The sequence below is a fragment of the Numenius arquata genome, chromosome 4 (genome assembly GCF_964106895.1).
Source record: "Numenius arquata chromosome 4, bNumArq3.hap1.1, whole genome shotgun sequence".
In the NCBI taxonomy this organism is placed as follows: domain Eukaryota; kingdom Metazoa; phylum Chordata; class Aves; order Charadriiformes; family Scolopacidae; genus Numenius; species Numenius arquata.
The window spans coordinates 49,139,554-49,152,627 of NC_133579.1; the positions used below are offsets into that span (position 1 = coordinate 49,139,554).

Genomic DNA, 13,074 nt, shown 5'->3' on the forward strand with positions numbered 1-13,074 from the left:
CAGGTATTTCTAATGCATTTTGAAGTGCTCAACTGCCAACAATGGATATTCTTCCATGCTTACTGCTGGAGTGACCGGCACCAGGCTGGTTGCAATAAATTCTGAGGCTTATTTCAAGCAAGAGGTCTGGGGAAGCGGAGGAGAGTTAGTTTTCCTCTAAATACAGCACGAAATGCACTTCCTGAAGAACACTGCTGAAATACACTGCAAAGGCAGTATCAGAAAGCTTGTGCTCTTACCAATCACTGGCTCAATCGTTTTCTTTGCCCTCTTGTGAATCTATGGGCAACAATATATATTAAATTCAACCATATTTTATTTAACGGTAATTTAACACTGACTCTCCTAATTGAAAAAACATCCCAAAGTAGGTTTGAAAACACATGAATTTACAACTTCTATGTGAATTGCTCTTAAATGTAAAGGATTTCCATATTAAGCTTCTGTAATTATCAAAATGCAGTATCTGTAAATATTAAATATTAAAATCCAAATGCTTAAACACATTTGAAAGCCAGCACTCAATAATCCAGAGTTTTTTCTGCTGTTCCTTTAGTACATCTTGGTTTGAGCCAAAGTAGATACTTGTTCAAAAATTACAGTACAAAAATCCTTTCCCCATCCCTGCACAAAAAGAGTAAATACCCACTTATGGCAGAACAATTTATGCATCTTTTTTGGTAGAATCTATTTATAGAATAGAACTTGGTAGAATCTTATTAAATTTATATCATATTTAACTGTCAATCTGCATGTCTGAAAGATACACAAAACCTGTAGTAGAGCAGAATCCCTGTTGCAGAGAGTAAAATACGCAAATGTATTTTGTGGCATGTAATACATGTGCTGTCAAAAACTTTAGAATGAACAAAAATTTTATAAATTCTAACAAACCTCCTCACCCCTATAAAAAGCATAATTTGTTGAATAAAATCATTTCAAGAAAACACTAAAAACATTTACTCCACATTTTCCACCTTGCAAAGAAATGACAGCATGCTAATCCAGATTTAAAATATGCACATGACCTCCCTGGGTGCCCGGCAGCTTGAACTCAAATAGCTGTATATCTGTTCAGCTGAAAACACGTGAAACACTGTGATAGAATGCTTCTTAAACTATGTACATTAAAAAACGTTTAAAATTACTTTTAATTTAGTGGAGAAAAGTGTGAGCCTCTGTAAAGCCATAAATTAGGAAGAAACATTATTTTCAATTAAAGTTTTTTCTAAGTAAAAATGCCAAGAACTTGGATATCTAAGATTTTTAATAAAATATTTCAACCTGAATAGAACGAAGAACTGGAAGGCAGTTATTTGTGACTTGTGTGCCAACCAGCAATGAGTTTTTCATTGGATAGTGCCCAGAAGACCAAAAAGTCTGTCATTAAATACATAAAAATAAATAAATAAACAATAAAAATAACCAAAGAGAAGAGCCATGATTATTATTCTAAGACTTGCAGCATTTTCTTTAATTCTTTCTTTGCCAAGACAAAGACAACTCAGTCATCAACCTTTTATCCAAGAGGCTTATTTGTCAGGTTTTATTCAAAAGATTAGGATCGTATTTGTTCAGCCAGAAAGCACAGATCAAATCAAGCCTGGACAGCTGTTCTTTAGGAAACCTTCTAGAACTTATTAAGAATAAAGATTTTGGAATAATAAGTAAATCCCCTGTCATAAGAAACTGACTCCCACAAACTTACATTACTATTACTTTGACAGCCACCTGCAGAAGTAGTAGTTCGCTCAGGCTGCAGGGCAAAAGGCAAACTGCTGGACAATTCTAAAGAATTACATGGTTATTAACTCAAGTTAGTAACACATAGGATAGGAATTCAAATTGCATATTCCCTCTAACCGAACTACAAGAAATGACATTTTAAACTTGTAAATAGGTCTGAGTAAAAATTAAAATATTACAATTCTCTAAGCAAAAACATTAGAAAAATCTTTAAAATGCTTTGCATTTAATCAAAGAGAAATTTGCTTATAAGCTGGTAAATCTGGAAGTATATCGGTGGTCTGGGAAATAGGGTAAGTCAATAACAAAATGTCACATTGCAAAATTATCTCACACTGTTTGCAAGGAAATGTATTGGGGAATGCAATAGTTAGAATCGTATTTCAACATTTGTGGCTTGTGGATCAGATTTACTGTGGCCTATTGCATTCAGATAGGCATATAAAATAAAAAAACATTGAGAAGGAGAAAGTTAAAATAACATACCTTCTGAGTCTATTATGACATCAAATGCTACCTGTTACATCAGTGAAAATAGGGGATGATATTTCCATGGAACTTAAAATTATTTTGAATTAAACACATAACATCAAATAACCCGGTTTCCTTTATTTTTGCGGAAACATGCCGAGATGACCTTAATTAACCTGTACTCTGGCAAAGTACAGAAGAAATCTTAATCCCATTTTCTCATACAGTAGCAGCAGTTTGATGTTAAACAATTCACCTCTACCATGCTGCCCTAAATCTCCTTTTCTTTAATGCTCTCATTAGTCCTGTAACATCCACCATGGAGCATAGCATATCCCCACAAAACTTCCATTGTTCTCAAAATTCTACTTACTATTTGAAAGGTCTCATTATTTTGAGTTAATACAAGAAGAAATTACCATTTCTCTCTTAAGACAACTGCTTTAGACACAGAATTTGTAAGTTTTAGCAAGACAGAATAAACCCAAGCCATGTTGCAATTCCTCTATTCTCCTTTGTTCGGGATTTCCATCTTCTGCAAAGTCCTCAGTCTGGATTTGGTCCTAAATTGTTCAGTAATGCTCGCTTTCCCTCAGTTCCTCAATTATCCCATTTGATTTCTCTCCTGATTGATCCTGTTTTCATCTTAATGGTTGAAAAATGCTGTAAACTGTCCAGGTTTTTATGTAACACTGTCTGGCTCTAAAACAATGTCAATTTTCATTCCTGTAAACCAATCTCAGCCAAAACGATGCAAACTGTCACTAAAAAGCTGTTGAGATAATGGCTTTAAATTTTTTGCTAACTAAACTAAATTAATGTAACTTTCTGTTCTACTTTTCTAACTCCAAAGTCGTAAAAAGTTTTAATAATTTGCATTGGAAAAGTGAACATAAGCTTTAAACTGCCTAAGTGAAAACAAGTAGACCCTAAAATTACATCATAGCTTGTGTTGCCATTGGAATTTTAGCTTTACTTGAGAAAACATATTTTGGAATATCACCTTCTAGGGAAAAAAAAAATCCAAAACAAACAACAATCCACAAACACTTTTTTAAGCTTGCACAACAAGCAGCAAATTACCGTACTGTAGCTGGGTATAACAGAATAATCACAATACCGCTAAATTAAAAAAGCCTGGCAAAAGGCAGCAAATTAAGTACGACTACTATCAAACGAGACGAAACAAACTAGCAACCATGTAATAAACAATTCATGTGGATGCACAGTGCGTTTCAAAACTGCCTATGGCCAGAATTTTTTTCTTCTCTTTTCTGATAGTGAACATGTTATAATTGCAACAGAAATATGTCAATACATAACCTATTCTACTACCCTGATTTGAGGGATAAGAGATAGAAACTTTTATTAGGGTTTGAGACAGGATTACAATCTATATTAAACTATTTACTTTTGTGTTATTCTGATACTTGAATTTTCAGAAAGTAATCCCAAAATGACTAAAAAGGTACCTCTAAGATTACCTATATAACCAAGATAGCTGAAGACTGAAATTTCTCAAGTTCAAAATCACACTTAGCATCTGGTTGCTATAAGAAGAAAAACCTTTTGTCACAGAAACTTATAGATGTGTTCTCCTGTCTTGGAAGACATGACAAATTTAAGATCTGAAGGTCACCATACTACAAACTGGCCTCAAAATGTCAATACCCCTTCTTACTCCAAGCCACTTAATTTTAATGCACTTTTCTCTATGATTTAACAGATTTCTTTTATTCCAATTCTCACTTAATTTAGTTCGGTAATCTCCCTCCTGTCCCCAGCCACCGATGACTTTTCCATACATATTCTAAATGAAAGCAAGTATTTTGAATCGAATATTTTCTTCCTACGGTTTAAATTTGGGCAGAATTAATTCTTTCTGTATTAATTTTGCTCAATATATTCTCAGATTTGAGTGTGGTTTTGGGAAAGTTTAGGTATGAGAGGGGAAAAAAAGGATTCTGAAACAACTGAATTACTGGGTAAAGCTGAATTAAAGCAACAGTGAAGAAAATATTTATATATTGCTATTTGAAATTTCAATAACTGGACTCATCAAAAGTCCAGAATTGTTTAAGTAAAATTAAAAGCTGAATTTACATAGCCAATACAGTCTGTGCAGAGTCTCTGTGAATTTCTTACTAATGCCTTCTGGTGGCATGCCGCTAATGAGGAGTGGTTTGGATGGATAAAAGCCACATGATCCTGGTACAAGGACTAAGTGAGTCATCCTTAAAAGACCACACAAACTGCTGAGGGAAAACAGCCACCAACCTCACAACACCCAGGCAGTACTGCTACACTGACTGAAAAATACTAGTGAGCACCACACCACCCTTCTAGCAATAACATCACTAGCATAAGAAGACCACCTAATACACACAATACTAAGAAGAAAATAACATTTTGTAAGCAGTGAACTTCCTAAGGTTCAGGATGCCAAGTTCACTAAGATGTCCTGTTTGACTGAGCAGTTCCGAGGATTGCATTTCCACTGACACCCACAGTCAATGTTGACAGCAGGCAGAAATTTACAGTCCCCTTTCTCAAACACTCAAAATGCAACATAATGACAGCCATACCAAACATATATAGGGTTATGAACAGCTATACAAATGTGGCTGCTGCATGTCTAATAGGTCAGTTTCTTTCTCGTAACAAAGAACAAAAATGCAGATGCTGGCATACGCTTTGTAAGCGCACTGCCCTAAATGTGCAGAAACCTTGCTTTATAGGTCAGCTGTCCATCAAGATGTAGTAGTGACACCATTTACAGTTTGTGTGCAAACACCTGAAAGAAATGCTTAGCCCAGTACTACTTTCTTTGGTCAAAACAATAAATTAATGAAGAAAAAGTACTTTGAGATCTCTCCATGGTAAGCATCATCATTGCCAAGCAGAGATTTCAAGTAAGAAACACTTTAATAACAAATCTTACGAGTAAAGTGGATACTTAAAACCAAACCAAAACAAACACTTCAACAACACACCTTAAAATCAAATTTGATACTTAAAACACACCAAACCTCTACATTCTGAATGTGTTTTTGTTACTAACATTTAGATAGCCATTAGATTTATATCTGGAACACCCTTCCTACCACAGTCTTTGCTTGATGCAATGCACATGGCCAGTTCAGATGTAAGAAATGTTATTTCCTGTTTTCATTAATTAATGCTCCCATAAAAAAAAATATTCATTAGGCCTAAGACCAAACAAAACAAAAAAATGTGAGTACGAATGGTGACAAAAGACACTATTTTTAATAGTAAATTTGGCCAGTATACCTGTCTAAATCAAGGAACGATACTTGTCTTTTACCCAGTTGGTCAGTTAATTTGTTCACCCAGTACAATAACATCATATAACAGACCTGCAGTAACATACACATTTGTCTACCATAAAGCTTATAAAAATCCTGAAAGAAAAATTTGGATTTGGGCTAACAGGGCAATAAACGCGTTCCACAAGGAGACAGAAACAGAGAAAAGATCTATTTCATTTTAGTCTTTCTGCTGCCTTTCTTCCCAAGAAACCCTGTGGAAATTACTCATTTGGGCAATTTGTGACTAGATGCAACTGGTGCATCTAAGGATGACCTTGCAGACGTTAATGTATTATGTTTGAAACATATATCTGGAAATATAAAATGTACATTTGAAACAAGTATCTGCAAACTACAAAAGACACCTAACAGCACAGAATTACTGAAAATAAACTTGTCCCCCTGACCTCACAGAAATATTTAAGATGACAGACTGCGAGAACAAAAATGAAAAGCTGCCACTACTCCCCCTACCCCATACACTCACAAAGTAATAATTAGGCTAGATACCATCTTAAAATCTAGGATTGACTGTTAATATTTATCTAAGATTAAACCTAAGATTGGAAGTTATCAGCCTGTAGCCTAACACTTAGAATACCTGGACTAAACCTCCGGCACCAGCACAGAGTTTCTCTGCTCTTGGCCACATCACTCACTTTTTCAGTACTATGCGTGTAAAATAGATAAAAAAGATCTTATTTTCTTATGTGGCATTTTGACTTCAGTTTGTAAACTATCTACAGCAGAAAAGTAGAATCCATATCACATTTCAGATGATTAGGTGCTAAATAATATATATTTAACCCATGTTCATTTTAAAGATTTTCAGTTGGGTTCATTTGGGGTGGGGGACTTAAAACTGTTCATGGTGAACAAATAACGGAAGTGATAAACAACGGATGCTTTTTCAACAACCAGATTTCTTTTTACTTTAACTGCCACCTCATTTCATTAATTTTTGAGCAAATTTTGTTAAATGTTAGTTCACTAGATATGCCAGTATATGTAAAATCCAAATTGCATTGGAATTGGATACCTTTATTCAAAATATTAAAGCAAAGCACATCACGTCAGCTTTTGCAGGGTCTGAACTTCACTGCAGTCTTGATGTTAGAAATCCAAGGAAACTGAAAAACAGTAAGCACTGCCTAGTCTAAGAAAGTCCTAAAGACAAGATCAAGAACCAGTTGCTTTAAGCCTTGTAAAAGAGCCCATGATGACTTTTTAGAAATATTTAAAAAATGAAGGAAAACAAAATAGAATTAAAATAGTAAATTTCTTGTACCTACAAGACAATTATTTCAGTAGTAAACATCAAAAACGCATTTGCATACCGTTAAAAGATTTTTAATGTGAGACTAGAAGCAAATATAAATTAAAAAAAAAAGTATTTGCAACAGGACATCTAAGAAATAGCTGACCCTCAGCAGCATCTACTACAACAGTTTACACATGAAGTATTTTGAATGGCCTACATACAAGAACTAAGCTAACTGTGAGGGAAAACACAATCCCACCAAAATTAAAGGGATGGGAGGAAGAAACTATCACTACTCTTTCAACATTTGGAAAACTAAAATTAAACTTCACCTCCCCTTCCTCCCTCTTCCACCAACACTATTGCCAACATAGTGAGAGAAGTCTCCCACCCAGCAATACAGACTTCTCAACTTTAAGAAATACTGAGATTAGAGGCCCTACACACTGGGAGTGCAACTACCCCCGCATGGGGATAGGGATACTTGCAGGCACACGACAAAGAAAGACGAGGCACATGAAGCAGTAACTGGGAAACGTTTCTTCAACCATGGCTCCGGCCAGCACAGAGCCCACTCAGGAGAGACTTCACAGGCAGCAGGGGTGAACTCTTGTTCCCAGTTCTGAATCAGTAGCGACTGGTTGAGTCATCACAAACCAGGCTGACCAGTTGGATCTCAAAGGAGAAAAGGAGAAGCAGCAAACACACTGTGCTACAAACACTCCCGATGCCAACACTAAAGCAGGGAAATGTGAAACTAGATTTAAACAATTGTTTCATTTTCAAAGTGTCAGATGTCATAGGTGTGCTACAAGATCTTCCCTGATTTGCTTCAGTCTCAAACCACAGAAGTTCACTGGCCATCATACCTGCTCCTACATACTTCCTAGTTTGTCTCCACTTCTCAAATCTCCCTGGCACTACAATAGTGAGCTTCCTGGTGAGGTACAACAAGAACACCAAAATAAAAGCAATCCTTGCCCTGACTTTTGCCATTCTGACTCATCTTGACAGTAAGAAAGTAGAGTGAACCCTAAATTTTGATAAAGTAGGTTCAAATACTGGTCACGTAACAAGTTGCCAGTAAGACTACCAAAGGACATTTTCCATAGGCACCACATAATGCACCCACTATATATACACCTTGCTTACGATCAAAGTTGGAAAAAAGAATAGCAGACAGGTTGCCCAGCAGCTACTATTCCTTCAGATGCAAAAAATGTATTCTGTCAGATGCTGTCCTTGAAAATATTATCAGACTATTGTGGTTTAACCCGGCAGGCAGCTAAATACCACACAGCCATTCGCTCACTCCCCCCCAGTGGGATGGAGGAGAGAATCGGGGGGGGGGGGGGGAGGGGGAAGGTAAAACTCATGGGTTGAGATAAAGATGGTTTAATAAAACAGAAAAGGAAGGAGTAATAATAATATAAAACAAATGCACAGTGCAATTGCTCACCACCCGCTGACTGATGCCCAGCCAGTCCCCAAACAGCAGCTGCCCCCTGCCCAATTCCCCCCAGTTTATATGCTGAGCATGATGCCACATGGAATGGAACATGCCTTTGGCCAGTTGGGGTTGGCTGTCCCGGCTGTGTCCCCTCACAGCTTTGCGTGCAACCCCAGCCTCCTTGCTGGCAGGACATGAGAAGCTGAAAAGTCCTTGACTTAGTATAAGCACTGCTCAGCAACAACTAAAACATCACTGTGTTGTCAAGATTATTCTCATCCTGAATCCAAAACACAACACTACACCAGCTACTATGAAGAAAATTAGCTCTATCCCAGTTGAAACCAGGACACAGATCCATGTCACAAAGAAAGACAAAGCATTATGACCCTTCCAAATTGCTGAAAGAACAGATGATCTCTGATGTATGCAGAAAATGAGAGCAAACCCATGTCACTTCCTCAATGAAAGGATTTACCCTGGATACCTAAGAGCAAGATGGATAATAATTAAGTCAACCTAAATTAGACATCACACACTGCTCCTGCTACTAAAGAGGATAAAATGATTTTGAAAATATTTACACAGAGAGATTTTCTTGTGCAGTGAAAGCTTCAGAAAGTTCTCTTTCCATGACTTGGACCGCATGTTTAAACATCCCACTGTTAGGGTTATAGAGAACTAGGTGGAGTTTGCAATTAATCCACCTCTTTGCTTGTTTGCCACTCATTTGCTTAAGAGGAAAGGAGGCAGTTCTAGCCACAGGAGAGGAAACTCAATTCAGTCTCAGAGACTCAATGGTATTATTAGGCAGAGCCCTAACACATAAATCCCTCTACATGAGCAGGCAGGCATACGGCAACATTTTAGGAGATCAGAATACGAAAGACGTAGGCATCAGCAAAATCTGTGATCAGGGGAAAGTCCTGAAGAAGTTTCACAGAGAAACACAAGTTTTTCCTACAGAAATAAACAGAAGGGTTGTTACAAACACAACAACGAACAGTTCCCTATGTCAGTTTCTAGGTTTTATTCCCCAAAGCAGTATCTGACTAGAAAAAGCTAATGACCCCACAAAAAAAAAAAAAAAAAGAACTGGTGCACTGCAGTAACATTCCCGCTGTCCCCACTCCACAAAGCCTCCACTAACTAGGCCACCAATTTGGAGAAGAGCGCACACCCAAAACGAACTCCGAAGTAACAGACGGCGACAACAGCGCAGTGCGACCCACGGGCCCGAGGCCTGATTTCACAGGGTTTTTCACAACTCCCCAGAGAAAGGCAGGCCCACCGCTCATCCCCGCAGCAAGGAACCCAACTTCTCGGCGGGGCGGGCCACAGCCGCCCAGGTCCCCTTCCAGCCCGGGCTCCCGGCGACGGTAAGGCACACGGGGAGGATGGGGGGGTGCAGAGCGCGGGCAGAGCGGGTGAAGGAGCCCGATGAAGCAGGTGCACACAACGCAAAGGGCCATACCCGGCCCCGGGGGCAGGGGGAGGAGATGGCGCAGGTAGAGAGCGAGGGGAGCGAGTCAGCTCCCCTCAAAGGACGGTCGGGGAAGGGGGCCGCGGGGAGAAACGCTCCTGCCGGGGGGCGAGCGAAGCCCGAGGGTGGCGGAGCAGGCGCCCGCTGCCGGGCAGGGGCTCTTCTCTCCCGCGGGGGGCACGGCCCCGGTCGCGGCCCCGCCCCCGGTCCCCATCCCGGCCAGGCTCGCTCACCAGAAGAGCAGGTTGGCGCAGACGAAGCCGCCCAGGCTGTGGAGGGGCCGCTCCCAGCTCAGCGCCGCTGCGATGCAGCAGCCCACCGCCAGCCCCGTCTCTCCCAGCAGCGCCGCCGCCGCCCCGGCCCCGCCTGACACCTCCGCCGGCTCCGCATCCCCGGCCGCCGAGCCCCGCTCCTCCAGGGCCTCCGGCCGCTCCTGACCGCCGCCGCACTCCCCGCCTGACTCCGGCCCGCGGGGCTGCGCGGACGTCGCGCTCGCCATGGCTCGGTGGCGGCCGCCGAGGCTGCCGCTGGGGCGGGCGGGGCCGGGCGGGGCCGGGCCGGCGGGAGGCGGGGCCGGGGCGGGGCCCGGAGCGCGGCCGTTACCCCCCCGCCAACCACCGGCGCCGGTGACGTCACCGCGAGCCGCGCGCCAGACACCGGGGCGAGGGGTGGGAACCGCCCTCCGGGCAGGTGTCACGAGGGCTTGCGCGTGCGCGTGACAGGTGCGGGGGGTGGGGTGGGTGGAGGCTGTCGGTGGTGCGCGTGACCATTTCCCGGCCTTTAGGGCCAGTTGGTCGGGTCGGCTCCGTTCGCCCCTAACGCCTCCGTCCCCGCTGCTGTCCCGTCGCTACGGGCCCTGGAGCGGCAGGCGGTGGCGGTTGGGTGCTCCCAGCGGCCGGTACCCTCTGGTGAGAGGAGGGCTCGTGGGTGCTCCCAGCGGCCGTTGCCTTCTGGTGAGAGGGGGGCTCGTGGGTGCGCACCCGGGTTGCAGAAGTGGCCAGAGAAAAGCGTTGAGGGTTTCGGTTGCCTGCTGGGGAGCCGCTTGCCCCCTTCCTTCGGGTAATGGTGTGGGGATGCTGTGAAACCTACCAGAAGGTGTTACTACTGAGACTCCTTCATCTCCTCCTATATATCCCTCAGCCAAGCAACAATCTCCAAAATCCTACCCAAAATGGAGTAAATTATTGTTGTCAGAGCACTGGAAACTTCTGAGATCATAAAGGAGGCTACAGGAGTTTGGTGGCTTCCGTCTGCATCTTAAGTACCCAAGAAACTTACTCAAAAATCTATACCATGTTGTCTGGTCATCTGTACTACTGAGTATCTGGCCAGGCTCAGGCTCAAGATGGAAGCTTGACACAATCTTTAAGGTGACGATGCGCATCATGGCTCATGTGATGATTGGGGAGCTGATTTCTGGAGAGCGTGCCTGGTGAGAAACGTCACTCGAGCATCTGTTGCTGAACAGGAGCAGCCAAAAATTGGAATCAAAGAGCGTGTCTCAGTGTAAACTGCCTAAAATTAAATCATTTGTATTGCAAGAGCAAAATAACAAAAATGGAAGAATTTTGGATTGGGAGTTAACATCTGTTTCTAGCTTAATTGAGTACCCCCTGTTAGCTTGATCTTTTTATGGGAAAAGGAGTCATATTCACTTTACGATCAATGTGCCTTTTTTCCTCTGAGGTAAAAGAAGACAAAAATAAGATAACAAAAGTTAGGTTGCACTGTTAACTGTGGGTCACAAATCTGCTGTGTATTTTGAGCAGGTGACCTTGGGGAGGAGTTAACGTTACTTCTCTGATTCCACGTGCTCTATGTAGTATATGAATTGTACCCGAGAGGAAACATACAGAACATTATTCTACATAAGCAATTAACATTTTTCTAAAGGACGTTTTAGTTTTATGCTAATTTGTTATAATACGATGCTTTTACCTCTAAGAATCTGGAGCCAGGCAGACCTACCTGAATAATAAGCCTAGCTGGAAAGTGATTGTCTCTGAAGGCCTGAGAGAGCAAAAGGAAAAGAGACAGGCTCCTCCCGTAACCCAAACCACATGGATGGGAAAGAAATAGTTGCAGCAAGGCTCCAGATAGTTGCGGATGGAAAAGAAATACTTGCAGTGAGGCTGGAGAAACACCTTGTTCTTTTGCTTCAGTTTTATGCTGATGGATAAAACTTTGCCCAAAGAAGACCTGGTCAAAAGAGGACGTCCTCCCTATGCTGTCTCCTGGGTCTGCAAGCAGCTGCTTACAGTTACTGAGCGTTCCTCCTGGTGTTACTTGAGCACCTGCTGCTCTCTAAGGTGTGTGCAGTGGTTGCCTGCAGATGCCGATTCCCTGGTTTTGGGAATGGAAGCAGAGGGAGTTTTACCAGTCCATGAGAGTAAAAATAGGGTCTTCTCACAAGGAAGAAGAGGTAGGGAGAGGAGCACGGATAGGGGAGTTTCTCCGGTACTTACCCTTTTTTCAGGCCATAGTAGGATGCTGTGTTAACTAGGCCAAGCTGCTGTTCTAGGGAATGCTGTCTGTAACTTGCCAAAACCATCCTCAACATAGCCAGCAGCAGCCTGCTTTCCCTTGCTAGCATTCAGTTATTTCAGTAATGTGTCCTATTCAGCATCTAAGTCTAGCTAACTCTAAACAGTCACTAGATAAGCCTGGAAAGAAGTCAGGTGTTGCTTGTGCGCTTTTAAAGTGACCCTGGGATAGTTAACGCCAGAACGCATACTGGGGTTAAAATGTTTAAATTTGGAGTTAGCCGACATTAGGTCTTGATTTGTACTGAGGTTGTGAACTGTGGATAACGGCAATATAATCCTGTGGTCCTAAGGATTAAAACCATGGCAGGTTTTAGGTGATCTGCCCTTACCAATATTGCACTTTTGTTTTTAAACATTAGAGTATGATTCTATCTTCCCTCCCTCCCCCCATTTATAATCTATACTGTACTCCCTTCAGTCACAGGAGTTCAGGAATCCTCCTTCTCCTCAGAAAAATGGGGATGGAATCTGTGAGGGGAGGATGAGGTGGGGTTTCAGTGGAAGGGTAGACTATAGATGTGGGAACTCTTTCTGATTTTGATTAAACTTGCATCCATTCTGGATTACTGGCCTCTGCTTTCCTGACCTATACCATGACTAGAAATTAGTGAAAAGATCTTTCAGAACAGGTTTTGTAATTTAGCTAATGGAAAAAATGCTTCACATATTGATGGACACCAGCTCTTCTTTTTCACTGTTGATAGGTACTGGGCTGGGTTTATACGAATGAGCTTACTGAAAGTGCTCTGGTATAGACATCAGTGTGAGAGAAGACATAGATCGTTCAT

General features: G+C 41.8%; 1 protein-coding gene across 1 annotated transcript in view; it reads right to left on the reverse strand.

The window, feature by feature from the left end:
- Positions 1–10,239, reverse strand: part of RETREG1 (reticulophagy regulator 1) — a 65,455-nt gene extending 55,216 nt beyond the window's left edge. The window contains exon 1 of the mRNA XM_074146172.1: positions 9,974–10,239. Coding sequence (XP_074002273.1) covers positions 9,974–10,239 — 266 coding nt within the window. The remainder of the gene's footprint in view (positions 1–9,973) is intronic.
- Between the last annotated feature and the right edge of the window lie 2,835 nt (positions 10,240–13,074).